Raw genomic sequence first — 18,950 nt, forward strand, 5'->3', positions numbered from 1 at the left:
ATATTCTAATCAATCCATAGGCTTCATTGATGCCATTCCGTGTATTGAAGTCAATACAACCAGCTATGATAGCGGAGGTTCATATGTCAAAGTGATTGGTCACCCAGCGTCCGCCAGTTGAGAAATGCTGAACTTTTTTACCGCCTGTTTTAGAGAGATGTCCTCAACAAATATTGTAAGATCTTTCATTGTCTGCTTATATGCCCCAGTTATTTATCCTATCCTGTAAAAACAGTCCATGTTCTGAATTCTGTCGCTGTACATTTCAAAAGTGCTGAACAAATAGTTATATCGACTACTAACTCATGTCTTTATCAAAATGACGGCATCACTCTCTTCCACTCATCGTTCCCTTGTGCCATAGTTTGTACATCTCAATTGTTATATTGCTTACTTTGTGAATTATAATCATATCATGTGCTTTTCTCCACGAGGAAGAGATACTATATAATGTTGTTGGGTCTGTAACCATGTTTGCCAGTGACACTCTTCCAAATTCCATTTTTTTTTTCAACAAAAAGTTCAGTAATAGACCCGTATAATTTCAGTTGATGTTGGATTGTTGTTTTGTTTGGTCAATGCGCTGTCCGTGCGTCGGTATATTGTCAATAAAAGTGGATTCCTCGTGATTTGTATTTTCCCTTCCTTTTTCGACCCCACAGTCCTAATAAAATGGTGTGTATTGGCTTTGTATCTATAAAAAAGGGTTATTTTTGCCCAACTAAGATTTACATGCTAAAATCGCCACCGATCACCAGTAGCAGAGCAATCCAAAAGTCAAACAAATGTTAAAAGACATGTTGCTAGAATATTTTACACCAAAACGTGGAGTTACTTGTAGACTTCTAGGTTGATACATTGTTGCAGACAGTGGTTACATACAATTGTGTAAAGTCCAGCGATTAAATACCGATTTGAATATCATTTTTGCCACCCCTGCTCCTTGCTTCTCGCCTGGTTTGTGAAGAAATTGCTTGCTGGTCTCTACGGCGCATGCTCCACGTAGAAGCCTTGTATTTAGTCCCGTCGGCAAATATAAATAAATGTAACATCTTTTCCAATTTTGATGATAGACTTTTGATGGTGGCTAAACTGTTAAGTTACATTGCTCTTCTTAGTTGCTGAAATTCCACTGGCGTTGCAGATGAAATACTTTTTACGAATTAATGGCTCAAACCAGGAAGTGATTTCTATAATGCCCAGCGTGCATTTCGTTTCTGTGAAGAATTCATGAAGTTACAAAGTATTGACACTTGTCAAACTTCATTATTTATTTGCAGTGGTGAAGTGTAAGGTATGAGTGTGATATATCCGCAGTATATAGCTTTGCTTTGTTTTCAATTGAACCACGACTGTGAATAGTAAGACCGAGAAGTCGGTCGGAATGGTTTCGTTCGATCGGTAGTACACTCTGGTTTCTCTTCAGATCGCATAAATCTTTCGCCTTTTACTAAAGATTTCCGTGGAGAGGAACATTATGAGTATCAACTAATTTTTTGATGCCCGGCTTCACGGCTGGGCTTCCTACACTTGTATAAAAAAAATCAAATTGACATGGTAGAGGATTGCGTGACATCGGGTGTCCCATCCATTAAGTGTGTATGTAGACATTTCCAGTATTTATATGTTGGGAGAAAAATAGTCGAAAGGGGTTACTTTCAGTTGAAAGCAGTGGGCATCGAAATACAATTTGTTTTGAAAATGTGTGGTAGGTGTGGGGCCACTGGTTCCCAAACTTTTTCAGTTACTGTAACACAACTATGTACAAAAAGCTCTGAAAATACTCTTAAATTAAAGCTGACAGTCTGTACTTTACATAATTTTGAATCCAAAGTGCTGGAGTACAGAGCCAAAACTAAATATTTGTCACTGTTCCAATACTGTTGGAGCTCACTGTATGTTGCCAACCTCTTTTTAAAGCAATAATGCCCTCAAATCCGGGGATTATCGTGTGATAACTCCCGACTAAAGGCTGTTCTTAGGCCCAAGGCGAAATCGAGTTGTCACACAGTAATCCACAGGTTCTCATGCCTTAATGCTTAAATAATCAATGAGAGGGATAAATATATTGGAAAGAAAGGGACTTACATCTGTATATTAGAAGATGATACTGACTAATAGTGGTAGAATAATTATATACATTTTGAAATCGATAGAAGTACATCGTTTTTTTTGTTTTAGTTGATCACTTTCAGAGCAATAGGATCAAAGCAATTAGGCTGCAACACTGAACATGTGAGTCAAAGGTTGTGTGTGTGTGTGTGTGTGTGCCTGCACGCTTTTATCATATATTGTGTGTCTGTCTTTCTTATTTGTGTCCTGTGTGTTTCTCTTTGTGTGTGTGTGTGTGTGTGTGTGTGTGTGTGTGTGTTGGAAGACGTGGACATTTCCCACAGTTAGCTCCTACAGTGTGGAGACTTCTCTTCCTTTGACTGGGACGACCATGGATCCGACACAGGCTGGAGCTCATCAAAGGACATTACCGAGACAGATATCAAAGGACATTACCGAGACAGATATCAAAGGACATTACTGAGACAGATAAAGGACATTACTGAGACAGCTGTCAAAGGACATTACCGAGACAGATAAAGGACATTACCGAGACAGATAAAGGACATTACCGAGACAGATAAAGGACCACACGTGAGACAGATAAAGGACATTACCGAGACAGATAAAGGACATTACCGAGACAGATAAAGGACATTACCGAGACAGATAAAGGACCACACGTGAGACAGATAAAGGACATTACCGAGACAGATAAAGGACATTACCGAGACAGATAAAGGACATTACCGAGACAGATAAAGGACATTACCGAGACAGCTATCAAAGGACATTAGAGAGACCGCTGTCAAAGGACATTACCGAGACAGATAAAGGACATTACCGAGACAGATAAAGGACATTACCGAGACAGATAAAGGACATTACCGAGACAGATAAAGGACATTACCGAGACAGATAAAGGACATTACCGAGACAGATAAAGGACATTACCGAGACAGATAAAGGACATTACCGAGACAGCTATCAAAGGACATTAGAGAGACCGCTGTCAAAGGACATTACCGAGATAAAGGACAGATAAAGGACATTACCGAGACAGATAAAGGACATTACCGAGACAGATAAAGGACATTACCGAGACAGATAAAGGACATTACCGAGACAGATAAAGGACATTACCGAGACAGATAAAGGACATTACCGAGACAGATAAAGGACATTACCGAGACAGATAAAGGACATTACCGAGACAGATAAAGGATATGACCGAGACAGATTTTTCACTTCAATTGTTAAAATGATTCAGGATTTTTGTTTATATAAAGGATATACTGTAATGTAACTCGAAGTATGGAATTAAAGATGACATTTTCAAGTTGAATATAATCTATTACCTATAGTAATCACTCAGGTTGTACAACTGATATAAAACACATTTTACACAAGCGTTTGGCCAGACTACAACATTTACACAAACGTTGTGTGGTGTCTAGTCTATATAAATTCTGCTGTTTATTGGAAGAAGAAAAAAATGAACTAGACAATTCATTCATCATTTTAATTTCCAGATGCAACAGTAGATCAAGTCATTACATTTAAATAAATCATTTCCTGATCTGTCTCATAACATGAAATACTGACCTGCATAGATTTGATTATAGACTACAAAGAGAGAAAACTTGTGAGCTCAAACTGATTACAATGGCAGTTTCATATTTCAATCCAGTCAGAATGAATAAACAATTAGATGAGATAAACCTTCTGTTTTTAGTAGACTGTTGCTGACAGCGTTAGCAGGCATTGTTTGTGGACAAGTCCTGAACATAAACCAAATCATCTGTTGAGACGGAATGGGATGCATAGGATAACGAGCAGCAGTAGCTACAATGTTTAGCTTTTTCTCACTGATAATTTGGACGTGTCGGGATTGGACGAAGGCGGTGCTTAAATGTCAGTGCTTTGGCTGAGAGTTTCCTTTTGCAAAAGGGTGGAGACTTCGCAGACCCAAACTCTCAATTTGAAACACATTGACCCAGAACTAAATCACACAGCTGACCAAATTATGCAAGATTTTAGTTCTGGGTCAACCAAGATTAAACTCACCAAAATATTCTAGAGCAGCAATATATTAAGTGCAAGGGTACATACTTCAAACAGAGCACATTTAGACCCTATTGCCAGAAGTTTACATAAAGGTGACTCCCCAGCGTCATCAGGCTTGACCGAGAGACAGTAGGAGAGAGAGGAGAGAGAAGAAGAGTAGGACCAGGGATGAGTGGGCCAGAGTTGCCCCACTGGCAGGAGTAACGACAGCGGAAGTTGCGCTGACAGTTGTGCTGTTGGCAGTGTTGGTGTCATTGACCGGGGTTCTGGCTGTGACAGGTAAAGGGAGGGGGCCCACAGTGGTCTGAAGGAAGCTCTGGAAGCGAGCGGTTTTGGTGAAGACCTGGATGCTGGAGGAGCGAGGACTCCGGCTCCATCGTGTTTTGCTGGAGCTGGTCTTGTTGCTGCTGTCGAGAGTCAACACAGCAGCTTGGTGCCATGCATCACCCTGCTTACACATCAGAGGACCACCTCCTTCACCCTGTGGGGAGAGAGAAGAACGAACACACAGGGGCGAGACGTCAGCATTGTCATGTCAGGCAGACAGCCAGACTGGTTGCCAACCAAGCTACTTAACTGGAAGATCATTATGACTGTCCTCACTAGGTGGATTTAAATGTCCTACCATCAGACAGGCTCTGCTGACGCCAATTCTGGAGATGCCAAAGTCAAATAGATCACATCCCAACAGTTGCAGAGCTATCCTCAATAACTAAACAGACATAATGCAACCATCCTTGCTGTACACCAATTGACACTTCTGAGTCGACATTTGAAACCCATTATTGTGCGTTTGCTTTTTTTGTCGGACCAATCGGTACCTGTCGAAGGTCCAAGGCAGCAGTGCAGATGTTATCAGAGGAGCCAGAGCTCTCACAATCCACCACAGTGGTCTGGGACTGCTGCAAGTTCTGTTCGGCTGAGGAACGAGACAGAATTGAGAAATAGAGGACGAAAATCACAAGTTGACCAAACAGAAAGAACACATTTATTTTATCAGGTAAGTTGACTGAAAACACATTCTCATCTACAGCAATGCCCTGGGGAATAGTTACAGGGGAGAGGGGATGAATGAGCCAATTGGAAGTTGGGGATGATTAGGTGGCCATGATGGTCAGATTGGGAACTTAGTCAGGACACCAGGGTTAACACCCCTACTCTTACGATAAGTGCCATTGGATCTTTAATGACTACAGAGAGTCAGGACACTTGTTTAACGTCCCATCCAAGAGACAGCACTCTACACAGGGCAATGTCCCCAATCACTGCCCTGGGGCATTGGGATATTCTTTTTTTTGACCAGAGGAAAGAGTGCCTCCTACTGGCCCTCCAACACCACTTCCAGCAGCATCTGGTCTCCCATCCAGGGACCAACCAGGACCAACCCTGCTTAGTTTAGGAGGCAGTGTTAGTCTGTTCCAGTATTACACACTGACTCACCTCCACCCTGGTCCTTGCCCCAGCCAGCCACCCAGCACTGAGTCCCTATGCTGAAGGTGCTGCTTCCCTGGTCCACACAGATAGGCTGGATGTAGTCAGACAACGTGGGTTGGCTGGCCAGTCTGAGGATTGCCACGTTGTTCGCCGTCAAGTTGCTCATGGTGATGTTGATTACTTTAAGGGTTATCTCGTTGGGGTTGGAGCCGTTCTGCTTCAGACGACCCATGATCACGGTCCACTGAGAGGCGTCGGACTGACTGGGACGTGGGAATAGTGAAGTTGGGGAACTTTAGCTTGGCATTACAAATACCTTCTATGTAATAGGTCCTTGGTTCAACTTGAGCACCAAGGGATGGATATCTGACCATATGCATCTGACCAACTCACCCGTTTATATACAAGTGGAGTGTGTTACCTGGAGAAGCACCCAGCATCGCTCATGACATAGTCCTCTGCCACCATTGTTCCCCCGCAGACGTGTGTTCCGTTTGTCTGTAGACTGGCTATCCAGGGCCAGGATCCCCCCGAGGCCAAGCCCCCACCAGTAAGGGAGTTCAAAGAGGCACTGCCACACACCACGGCTGCAGAAACAGGGAGAGAAGCACTACAGAAGTCAGGGCTGACTTTTGGCTGAGTGTAGATTGAAAGAGAGAGATAGTGTAGATTGAAAGAGAGGGATAAACACTAAAGTTTGGATGTGGTCAAATGGAGATTTACAGATACGTTGGCTAAAGCTACAACAGGAGTAACAGATACGTTGGCTAAAGCTACAACAGGAGTAACAGATACGTTGGCTAAAGCTACAACAGGAGTAACAGATACGTTGGCTAAAGCTACAACAGGAGTAACAGATACGTTGGCTAAAGCTACAACAGGAGTAACAGATACCTTGGCTAAAGCTACAACAGGAGTAACAGATACCTTGGCTAAAGCTACAACATGAGTAATAGATACATTGGCTAAAGCTACAACAGGAGTAACAGATGGGTGTGGCTAAAGCTACAACAGGAGTAACAGATGGGTGGGGCTAAAGCTACAACAGGAGTAACAGATGGGTGTGGCTAAAGCTACAACAGGAGTAACAGATGGGTGGGGCTAAAGCTACAACAGGAGTAACAGATGGGTGTGGCTAAAGCTACAACAGGAGTAACAGATGGGTGGGGCTAAAGCTACAACAGGAGTAACAGATGGGTGTGGCTCCAGGAGAAGGCAGCAATTTTCACAGAGGGAAGTAAATCCACTTACGTTCAGGAGTGGTTTTAGGGGCAATTGTAGCGGTGGTTTTAGGGGTAGTTGTGGTTATGGTGCTAGTGGTGGTCGTATGGGCAGTTGAGGTCATAGTTGTGGTGGTAGGGGAAACTGTGGTGGTAATGGATGTAGCAGTTGTGGTGGTCGTAGAGGCAGCTTTGGTCACAAGGGTAGAATTGGTTGTAGTTGTGGCCCCAGGGGCAGCTTTGGTGGTAGTGGTTGTAGGGGCAGCTGTGGTTGCAAGGGTAGTTTTGGTTGAAGTTGTGGTCGTAGGGGCAGTTGTGGTGGTAGCGGTGGTCGTAGGGGCAGTTGTGGTTGCAAGGGTAGTTTTGGTTGAAGTTGTGGTCGTAGGGGCAGTTGTGGTGGTAGTGGTGATCGTAGGGGCAGTTGTGGTGGTGGCTGGGGCTGGGAGACCATTACAGGAGACACTGAGGTCAGAATCAGTCCCACTGGAGGAGAAGGTGACGTATCCTGGCTGGTCACTTGTGATCTGGGTGTTGATCCAGGTCTGGTACTGAGACACTCTTGCGTACACCCCTGGGAAATTTGCCTGGGCACACCCGTTGCCGAAACTCACAACCCCAGACTGGATCCAGCGAATACCCTGTTTGCTCACCATTGGACCTCCCGAGTCCCCCTATCCATCGACAGATTTACAGACACTGAGATTAGATTTTCTTATGAAACATAATGGGTCAGTTTTTCAGTCACCAATTTCAAAAAAGTTTTGGACTAAAAAGCACTTTTAATGGATAATCTCTATTTAAAGTGCTTTTCAATTTAGGACCAGGCTAGGTATAATCTGGGTCTGAGAAATCAGACACAGATTACAAATGTGTCATTAGCCCACATTGTAATAAACAAAGAAGATAACCAAGAGATTTTACCTGACAGGAATCCTTTCCTCCTGCTGATAGACCAGCACAGATCATGTTGTCGGTGATGGAACCAATTCCATAGTTACAGTTACACTGCCTGTTCCCCACTACTGGCACATCCACCTCCTGTAGGGTCTGTGGTGAGGGCAGGGACACTGAGGAGCGACAAAACAGGTATTCCTCAACATACATAATACCTATCAGAATTCTGATCCATCATCAGCAGTACTTAAAGCAAGCTACAACACTCACCTCCACTGCTGATGCTGCCCCAGCCGGTGACCCAGCTAGTAGCCCCAGCATGGAAGGAGCTGCCTGGTGCAGCTAGGCAGACTGGCCGAATGAAGTTTGTAAAAGTCACAGCGGAGGAGAGCTTCAGCAGACACATGTCGTTGTCACTGGTACTGCTGGTGTAGTTGGGGTGGAGGATGATCTGAGTGACTGTCCGTGTCACCTCGTTGGGTTTGGAGCCCTGCTGGCTCAGACGACCCAGGTAGACCAACAAATTTGAAGTGCTGAAACTGAGAGAATGAATATATAAAAAGATAACAGTATTGTTTTTTAAAGAGTGGAACAGTTTAGTCTCGATTAGGTTTGACGTTAGGGTTAAATGTGTCCTACAATCCTACAAATCCTCACCTGGAAAAGCAGTGAGCAGCAGTCAGCACCCACTCTTTGTTGATGAGGGATCCCCCACAAAAATGGCTGCCTGAACTGTGAAGACTGGCCTGCCATGGCCAACTCCCTGCAGGAGCATCCTGACCCCCCACGATCCTAGTGTTAAGAGGAGGAGTTCCGCACACTAACAGCGATAGAGAATGATGGGTTATTTGGAAAGTTTGTGTCGAAGAGGTCACATTGGTGTGACAGTGCATTATAAAAGGTTTAAATCTTAAGATTTAGAGAATATCTGTAAGTGGTGAAAAGGACTTACCACTCAGCTGTGAATGAGAGCCTGAAATACAAGACAGAAAGAAAAAGAAATCCCTTAATCCTTCCCTTACTCTCTGTATCCAAACCCTGGCATTTTCACTGGGTACACTTGGTTCTATCTAGAACCTAAACGGATTTCTTAGCCTGTCCCCACACCAGAACTCTTTGAAGAACCCTTTTGGATTCCAGATAGAACCCTTTCCACAGACAGTTCTATATGGTACCCAAGAGGGTTCTCTCTGGAACCTAAAAGGGTTCTTCAAAGGGTCTGCCATGGGAACAGCCAAAGAACCCTTTTGGAACAATTGTTTTCTAAGAGTGTACATACTGTCCCATACTGATCAGAGTGTACATACTGTCCCATACTGATCAGAGTGAACATACTGTCCCATACTGATCAGAGTACATACTGTCCCATACTGATCAGAGTGTACATACTGTCCCATACTGATCAGAGTGTACATACTGTCCCATACTGATCAGAGTACATACTGTCCCATACTGATCAGAGTGTACATACTGTCCCATACTGATCAGAGTGTACATACTGTCCCATACTGATCAGAGTGAACATACTGTCCCATACTGATCAGAGTACATACTGTCCCATACTGATCAGAGTGTACATACTGTCCCATACTGATCAGAGTGTACATACTGTCCCATACTGATCAGAGTGAACATACCGACTGACATCAGCATAAGTACCAATTGTTATAACACACTGATTGTTAAACCTCTTAAGAATTGTACCCTTTTTGTTGTTGCCTAAAATGACATACCGAAATCTGACTGCCTGTAGCTCAGGACCATAAAATGACATACCGAAATCTGACTGCCTGTAGCTCAGGACCATAAAATGACATACCCAATTCTGACTGCTTGTAGCTCAGGACCATAAAATGACATACCCAAATCTGACTGCCTGTAGCTCAGGACCATAAAATGACATACCCAAATCTGACTGCCTGTAGCTCAGAACCATAAAATGACATACCCAAATCTGACTGCCTGTAGCTCAGGACCTAAAATGACGTACCCAAATCTGACTGCCTGTAGCTCAGGACCATAAAATTACATACCCAAATCTGACTGCCTGTAGCTCAGGACCTAAAATGACATACCCAAATCTGACTGCCTGTAGCTCAGGACCTAAAATGACATACCCAAATCTGACTGCCTGTAGCTCAGGACCTAAAATGACATACCCAAATCTGACTGCCTGTAGCTCAGGACCATAAAATGACATACCCAAATCTGACTGCCTGTAGCTCAGAACCATAAAATGACATACCCAAATCTGACTGCCTGTAGCTCAGGACCTAAAATGACATACCCAAATCTAACTGCCTGTAGCTCAGGACCATAAAATGACATACCCAAATCTAACTGCCTGTAGCTCAGGACCTAAAATGACATACCCAAATCTAACTGCCTGTAGCTCAGGACCTGAAATGACATACCCAAATCTGACTGCCTGTAGCTCAGGACCTAAAATGACATACCCAAATCTAACTGCCTGTAGCTCAGGACCATAAAATGACATACCCAAATCTAACTGCCTGTAGCTCAGGACCTAAAATGACATACCCAAATCTAACTGCCTGTAGCTCAGGACCTGAAATGACATACCCAAATCTGACTGCCTGTAGCTCAGGACCTGAAAATGACATACCCAAATCTAACTGCCTGTAGCTCAGGACCATAAAATGACATAAATGACATACCCAAATCTGACTGCCTGTAGCAAATCTGACTACCCAAGCTCAGGACCTCATACCCAAATCTAACTGCCTGTAGCTCAGGACCATAAAATGACATACCCAAATCTAACTGCCTGTAGCTCAGGACCTAAAATGACATACCCAAATCTGACTGCCTGTAGCTCAGGACCTAAAATGACATACCCAAATCTGACTGCCTGTAGCTCAGGACCATAAAATGACATACCCAAATCTGACTGCCTGAAGCTCAGGACCTAAAATGACATACCCAAATCTAACTGCCTGTAGCTCAGGACCTAAAATGACATACCCAAATCTGACTGCCTGTAGCTCAGGACCATAAAATGACATACCCAAATCTGACTGCCTGTAGCTCAGAACCATAAAATGACATACCCAAATCTGACTGCCTGTAGCTCAGGACCATAAAATGACATACCCAAATCTGACTGCCTGTAGCTCAGGACCGGAAGATGGCGGCGGGAGAAATGGCAGCCGTTTTACAGGCGACAAACCAATTGTGCCATTATGTGTTTTTATCACGTTATTTGTAATTTATTGTGATCTTAATGTTTCTGCCACCGTATCTTACGGCAGAAAAGAGCTTCTGGATATCAGGACAGTGATCGCTCACCACGGATTAGACAAAGAGCTTCTGGATATCAGGACAGCGATCACTCACCTCGGATTAGACAAAGAGCTTCTGGATATCAGGACAGCGATCACTCACCTCGGATTAGACAAAGAGCTTCTGGATATCAGGACAGTGATCACTCACCTCGGATTAGACAAAGAGCTTCTGGATATCAGGACAGTGATCACTCACAAAGAGCTTCTGGATATCAGGACAGCGATCACTCACCTCAAAGAGCTTCTGGATATCAGGATGATCACTCACCTCGACAAAGAGCCTCTGGATATCAGGACAGTGATCACTCACCTCGGATTAGACAAAGAGCTTCTGGATATCAGGACAGTGATCGCTCACCACGGATTAGACAAAGAGCTTCTGGATATCAGGACAGCGATCACTCACCTCGGATTAGACAAAGAGCTTCTGGATATCAGGACAGCGATCACTCACCTCGGATTAGACAAAGAGCTTCTGGATATCAGGACAGTGATCACTCACCTCGGATTAGACAAAGAGCCTCTGGATATCAGGACAGTGATCACTCACCTCAGATTAGACAAAGAGCTTCTGGATATCAGGACAACGATCACTCACCTCGGATTAGACAAAGAGCTTCTGGATATCAGGACAGTGATCACTCACCTCGGATTAGACAAAGAGCTTTTTCTTCAACAACTAGGACACACAGTATGTACTTCAGACACCCGACAAGGCCAAAACCCCTGTCATAGCCTAACTAACCGGTGCCGCCGCACATTGGCAACCCAAACTATTTGCATTGTGTCCTGCCAGCCCCACCCGCCAACCCCTCTTTTACGCTGCTGCTACTCTCTGTTTATTATCTACGCATAGTCACTTTAACTATGCCTACATATACATATTACCTCAATTAGCCAGACTAACCGGTGCCCCGCACATTGACTCTGTAGCTGTACCCCCTGTATATGTCCTCGCTACTGTTATTTTCACTGTCAATTTATTTCTTTACTTATCTATCGTTTATCAAATACCATTTTTTTAAACTTAAAAATTACACTGTTGGTCAGGACTTGTAAGTATGCATTTCATTTTGTACTCAACCTGTTGTATTCGGCACATGTGACAAATAAACTTTGATTTGAAGCAAGGATGTGCATATTCTTGGTACCAATTGAAAGGAAACACTTTGAAGTTTGTGGAAATGTGAAATGAATCTAGGATAATATAACACAATACATCTGGTAAAAGATAATACAAAGTAAAAAACATGCATCTTTGAAATGCAAGAGAAAGGCCACAATGTATTATTGCAGTTTAGGCTCAATTTCGATTTTGGCTACTAGATGGCAGCAGTGTATGTGCAACGTTTTAGACTGATCCAATGAACCATTGTATTCCTGTTCAAAATGTTGTATCAAGTCTGCCCAAATGTGCCTAATTAGTTTAATGATACATTTTCAAGTACATAACTGTGCACTCTCCTCAAAGCAATAGCATGGTATTCTTTCACTGTAATAGCTACTGTAAATTGGACAGTGCAGTTAGATTAACAAGAATGTAAGTTTTCTTCCCATATCAGATATGTCTATGTCCTGGGAAATGTTCTTGTTACTTACAACGTCATGCTAATCACATTAGTGCACATTAGCTCAACCGTCCCCGTGGGGCGACCAATCCCATAGAGGTTTGCTTACCGTATGCTTCCCAGCCAAAACAGTTTGCGCATATATTATGACGTTTTTGTTTTGGTCTTTGGCAGTCTTTTTTCGGCTGATCGTGCACACCAAAAAATGATTGAGGCAAGTCGAAGTTCGGTAGTTGAAGTCTACGCTCTTTTGTCGGTGACTGGTAAAACGTACTCCTCCTAGTAGGAGTGGAAACCTGAACCCACTGGGCACAGATGTCAGATCAATGTCTAGTTTGGATTTACTTTGGTTGAATTATCAACTAACGTGAATACAACGTGAAATCAACAAAAACGTCACCATGTCATTGGATTAAGGTTCGAAGTTGGGTGAAAAAAAAATATGAAATTCCCTTATTAATGTTGCTTACTTTTTTTTACATTGATCAACATCACTTTGACAGTTTGAGTTGAAATGACATGAAAACAATGTTGATTCAACCAGTTTTTGCCCAGTGGGAAGTGTTTGCTGTCATTTAATGATAAATGACTAGTTTTCATGCACATTTTTCCACTTGAGAAATACTGCACCAAACATCTTAGCTAGATGTTGAATTGCTTGACTAAGACCTCCTCGGCTCCAATTTACTCAACACTTTTGAAAACGCATAGGCCTACCTGTAAACTAGAATCTAGATGTGGGACTTGTTACCTTTCTTCTTATCTCAATGTCAACAATTAGTATTTCTGCTTCACTCTATACTTTTGAAAACACATACCTGTCCACGTGCACACGAGGCTAATTAACTTGAAGAACTTGAAAGTTGAGCCTGCTAGGTATGCTTTCCCGTCACCAACTACTTACAGGACAACGGAAACATATCTTCCTACCCAGTAACTTACATTTCTCAGAAATCGCTCCAACATTTCCTGGTTGCAAAAATTCTTGTAGTTCACCTTATTTCAGTTTATTTGACAAAACAAGCAGACAATGTGTAGAGAATCATTGTACCATCTAAACTGCTGTGAATAGCTTTTCCATAACCCAAACTATAATATTTTCAGCGGTTTGATGTTGGTGTATAAACCCGAAAGTAAAAGACTCAAAAATGCTTCTTAGACTTACTTTCAAAGAGAATGAGATATATGTAACTCAGATTTCTATGTGAATTTGTTCGGGGTCGCCCAAAAAGTGACATATTGCAATTTTAAATCGATTTGAGTTCAGTTAATTCATTCAGTCCAAATGTCTTTATATACAAGTTGAAATACACTTAGTGGCGAACTTCTTTAAACCAGGTGAGTAGAAATGAAGAACGCTGTAGGAGAAAGATACATTGAGAATTGTATTTACTTACCGTTTGACAGGAATGTCACCATTATGGTCACCACACAAAGAGTCCTGAGGAAGGCCATGCTTTCTTGTTGGTACCCTGGAGTCAATCTTCCTTCCTAAGCATCCCTCTCTTCTGTTGTCTTTTCTCAGCTCCTCCCTTCCACACACCACATTACCTGCTAGATACACACGTGATACGTCTCTTACATACCTTTTCTTAAAACAAATCCCCCACTGTTCACTTCCTTCTAAGCATGCATAACTAATGCTGTAATCTAATCCTAGCTCTTTGGTTTCCATTATAGAGTTATTATGTTGGCAATATTTTTATCACACCATTGACAACTTAGAATAATTTTACTTCTGTGATTTAGTTGTAATTTTTCCAGACTTTAATTTAGTTGTAATTTTACAACTTTATCTCATAAATGTTATGTGTAGATGTTAACAGTGCTATCGTTCATTGCCCGACAACAAAGCAGTGCATGAAATTGTGAAGGAGAGAACGAGTTCCTGTGTCTGGAATTCTTTATCATCATGAGACTCAAATCAACACACCAAATACTTACTGTGAGTTTTCCATGTCTAGGAGCATTGACAAGACAAGAACCTACACTAAAACCCTAATCCTAACCCTTCCCTTAGAACCCCCTAAAGTCGACGTCTGGGCCTCCATGATAATCTAATAAACACCTGTTAGTTTAAACTAGACAGATCTGGATGTTTGTATTGGATGAGTCTCAGTCCGCCGATGCCTCACTTTCCTCATCTGCTGTGGAAGGTGACAGAGCTAGAGAGGTGGTTGTCAGACCATGAGATATCCTAAAAATTGGTCTTCTCACAAAATCGCCTGTAGCGTCGGAACGGTTTGCTCTGTGACCCCCAACAAGCATCTTGGGACTAGTCTGAAGTCGGTACAGACGATTTGCCAACTTCTGTCTGTAGCCTCTAAACAGTTTGGGTGACACACTAATATGACCCCTCTGTGAAAAGGAACACGCACAGGGCTTAGACTATTATGGGTTAACCGTTTTAAATGTCAACTTCAATTGGGTGATGTCATAGTTGGGTTGTCCTAAGCATACCACTTATCAAAAACCCAAACACAACAGGGTGTGGAATGGCAGTCCGTAAGCACGGTTTTATTGAGGGGTATTTTTTCACGAAGTTAATATGATATTGTGATCTCTCTTCATCCTGGGTTGTTTTGAAGAAAAAGGTGTGGCTGTTCTAAATAAATAAATCTCTGTATCCTCATTCCAGGCGTCACAGGCTAATAGGGATTTTTTTTCCCCTTACTGTCATCTGACTGAAACTTTACCAGTTGAAAGTATACATAAATACAAGATATTATTGTATTACAAGTTTAAATTATTTTACAATTAAAATATGCAAATGAGGCAAACCATTCTTAAATGTGTGATAATTTGCATATGACGAGAATCTGTTTTTCAACACATTGCTTCAAGGAAGAATGTTTTTGTTTTTTGTTTTATTGTGATGAGACTCCATGGTCAGACTTTTACAGATCAGTTTATCTAAATATTGTCATTTCATGGAATTATTTAAAAAACACTATTCACTATGTATGACGCATATTACATAGTTCAGACATTCATTTGCATTCTGGGTTCCTCCGTGATACATTCTTTTCACAACGTTAACATTTGACATCCTCAAATGTACAGATACCATTTTCTGTGCAACCTCTATTAAAAAAAATGAACGGCCTCCAAGGTTCTGGTGACAGGGTGGATTTTGACCTTTTTCTATGGGTAGCTGGTACCAGCACCAATGCACAAACCTATCCCGTAGCTGGAGTGAATCCTCTCTTGTGCCATCGAAGGATACATTAATGTCTATGATGACATCCTCATCCTCCTTCAGCATCTCTGCTATGTCTGGGTCTATATCTGTATCCTCCTACAGCATCTCTGCTATGTCTGGATCTATATCTGTATCCTCCTACAGCATCTCTGCTATGTCTGGATCTATATCTGTATCCTCCTACAGCATCTCTGCTATGTCTGGATCTATATCTGTATCCTCCTACAGCATCTCTGCTATGTCTGGTTCGATATCTGTATCCTCCTTCAGCATCTCTGCTATGTCTGGTTCTATATCTGTATCCTCCTTCAGCATCTCTGCTATGTCTGGTTCTATATCTGTATCCTCATCCTCTTTCAGCATCTCTGCTATGTCTGGGTCTATATCTGTATCCTCATCCTCTCAGCATCTCTGTTATGTCTGGCTCTCTATCTGTATCCTCCTTCAGCATCTCTGCTATGTCTGGTTCGATATCTGTATCCTCCTTCAGCATCTCTGCTATGTCTGGTTCTATATCTGTATCCTCCTTCAGCATCTCTGCTATGTCTGGTTCTATATCTGTATCCTCATCCTCTTTCAGCATCTCTGCTATGTCTGGGTCTATATCTGTATCCTCATCCTCTCAGCATCTCTGCTATGTCTGGTTCGATATCTGTATCCTCCTTCAGCATCTCTGCTATGTCTGGTTCTATATCTGTATCCTCCTTCAGCATCTCTGCTATGTCTGGTTCTATATCTGTATCCTCATCCTCTTTCAGCATCTCTGCTATGTCTGGTTCTATGTATCCTCCTTCAGCATCTCTGCTATGTCTGGTTCTATATCTGTATCCTCATCCTCTTTCAGCATCTCTGCTATGTCTGGGTCTATATCTGTATCCTCATCCTCTCAGCATCTCTGTTATGTCTGGCTCTCTATCTGTATCCTCCTTTAGCATCTCTGCTATGTTTGGCTCTATATCTGTATCCTCCTCCTCCTACAGCATCTCTGCTATGTCTGGTTCTATTTCTATATCATCATCTTCCTTCAGCATCTCTGCTATGTCTGGGTCTATATCTGCATCATCATCCTCTTTCAGCATCTCTGCTATGTCTGGGTCTATATCTGTATCCTCCTTCAGCATCTCTGTTATGTCTGGTTCTATATCTGTATCCTCCTACAGCATCTCTGCTATGTCTGGGTCTATATCTGTATCCACCTACAGCATCTCTGCTATGTGTGGTTCTATATCTGTTTCCTCCTCCTCCTTCAGCATCTCTGCTATGACTGGGTCTATATCTGTGTATGCTCTTCTAATTATCTTTGCAGTACTCTCCATTGGCTGTAGCTCTCTGCATCTCTGAAACTAAAGTGGGGGGAAAGGTACTTATGTCTGTCGACATTACAGACATTACTGCAGGACAAAATACTAGCATATCAGCATGTATTTACTTTACGTAAAGCTAATTTCCCACTAATCACATTAGGCTACAGCCCTATGACACTGTAGGCCTATGTGACAATCTTATTGTATAGTTATGTTTTCCTATCACTCTTTTTTATTAGCTTTGAATACATTTGCTGGAGCAAGGAAATACATATTATTTATACACAGCAAGTCTAATAAAAAGTGGCAATAATGGGCCACTCTCCCTTTTAATTGACCTGTCATTCTCCTCTCATGTCTCTGATATGAGCTGAGACGCAAGGAAGGAATCACTAGGATTTTGCTTATTTTCTTTAGATCTGCATAACCAAGTCCAAATTCGTGGGCTATAAGAACCATCCTCACATTTATATCAAATGCCACAGAGAGAATACAGTAGACGGCATCAGTCAAACAAGGGATTTATTACCTATTTTATGGGTCACGTGGTTACGCCCATATATGTACATCCTGTCCTTCCATTCTCACGGTATGAGTGAGTGCTTATGCCCATATACAGTGGGGAGAATCTAAAACAAAAATCCAGAAAATCACATTGTATGATTTTTAATTAATTAATTTGCATTTTATTGAATGACCTAAGTATTTGATACATCAGAAAAGGTCGTTGTCATGCTGGAAAACCCAGCCACGACCCATCTTCAATGCTCTTACTGAGGGAAGGAAGTTGTTGGCCAAGATCTCGCGATACATGGCCCCATCCATCCTCCCCTCAATACGGTGCAGTCGTCCTGTCCCCTTTGCATCCCCAAAGAATGATGTTTCCACCTCCATGCTTCACGGTTGGGATGGTGTTCTTGGGGTTGTACTCATCCTTCTTCCTCCAAACACGGAGAGTGGAGTTTTGACCAAAAAGCTCTATTTTTACCTGACCAGACCACATGACCTTCTCCCATTCCTCCTCTGGATAATCCAGATGGTCATTGGCAAACTTTAGACGGGCCTGGACATGTGCTGGCTTGAGCAGGGGGACCTTGCGTGGGCTGCAGGATTTTAATCCATGACGGCGTAGTGTGTTACTAATGGTTTTCTTTGAGACTGTGGTCCCAGCTCTCTTCAGGTCATTGACCAGGTCCTGCCGTGTAGTTCTGGGCTGATCCCTCACCTTCCTCATGATCATTGATGCCCCACGAGGTGAGATCTTGCATGGAGCCCCAGACCGAGGGTGATTGACCGTCATCTTGAACTTCTTCAATTTTCTAATAATTGCGCCAACGGTTGTTGCCTTTTCACCAAGCTGCTTGCCTATTGTCCTGTTGCCCATCCCAGCCTTGTTCAGATCTACAATTTTAACCCTGATGTCCTTTTACAGCTCTCTGGTCTTGGCCATTGAGGAGAGGTTGGAGTCTGTTTGATTGAGTGTGTGGACAGGTGTCTTTTATACAGCTAACGAGTTCAAACAGGTGCAGTTAATACAGGTAATGAGTAGAGAACAGGAGGGCTTCTTATAGAACAACTAACAGGTCTGTGAGAGCCGGAATTCTTACTGGTTGGTAGGTGATCAAATACTTATGTCATGCAATAAAATGCAAATTAATTACTTAAAAATCATAGAATGTGATTTTCTGGATTTTTGTATTAGATTCCGTCTCTCACAGTTGAAGTGTACCTATGATAAAAATTACAGACCTCTACATGCTTTTTAAGTAGGAAAACTTGCGAAATCGGCAGTGTATCAAATACTTGTTCTCCCCACTGTATGTACATCCTGTCCTTCAGTTCTCATGCTCTTGAGTGAGTGTTTATTTAACCAGATATTGCATCTGTTTATGTTAAAGCTTAAA

At 42.4% G+C, this 18,950-nt stretch overlaps 1 protein-coding gene and 1 non-coding gene across 2 annotated transcripts; one reads left to right on the forward strand and one right to left on the reverse strand.

The window, feature by feature from the left end:
* The first annotated feature begins 1,406 nt into the window (after positions 1–1,406).
* LOC112247232 lies at positions 1,407–1,522 on the forward strand. Its single transcript, XR_002953039.1, has one exon. It is a non-coding gene; the product is annotated as a U5 spliceosomal RNA (small nuclear RNA).
* Positions 1,523–3,560: 2,038 nt separating this feature from the next.
* On the reverse strand, positions 3,561–14,075 carry LOC112247230 (transmembrane protease serine 9). The gene is made up of 10 exons (XM_024415942.2): positions 13,938–14,075; positions 8,620–8,640; positions 8,325–8,487; positions 7,938–8,206; positions 7,695–7,840; positions 6,805–7,444; positions 5,975–6,140; positions 5,560–5,816; positions 4,941–5,038; positions 3,561–4,600 (listed from the first exon to the last, which is right to left on the reverse strand). The coding sequence occupies exons 1-10, from the start codon at positions 13,993–13,995 to the stop codon at positions 4,229–4,231; spliced, it is 2,190 nt and encodes a 729-aa protein (XP_024271710.1). The 5' UTR covers positions 13,996–14,075; the 3' UTR covers positions 3,561–4,228.
* Between the last annotated feature and the right edge of the window lie 4,875 nt (positions 14,076–18,950).

This window comes from Oncorhynchus tshawytscha, linkage group LG25 (assembly GCF_018296145.1).
Source record: "Oncorhynchus tshawytscha isolate Ot180627B linkage group LG25, Otsh_v2.0, whole genome shotgun sequence".
Classification (NCBI taxonomy): Eukaryota; Metazoa; Chordata; class Actinopteri; order Salmoniformes; family Salmonidae; genus Oncorhynchus; species Oncorhynchus tshawytscha.

Excerpts from the sequence above, each read along its gene's own strand:
- LOC112247230 (XM_024415942.2), bottom strand. The coding sequence starts at position 13,995 with ATGGCCTTCCTCAGGACTCTTTGTGTGGTGACCATAATGGTGACATTC. Across the intron at positions 8,207-8,324 it reads GCTGCTCACTGCTTTTCCAG|TTTCAGCACTTCAAATTTGT; the intron begins GTGAGGATTTGT and ends TCATTCTCTCAG. Across the intron at positions 5,817-5,974 it reads GATGCTGGGTGCTTCTCCAG|TCAGTCCGACGCCTCTCAGT; the intron begins GTAACACACTCC and ends CCCACGTCCCAG.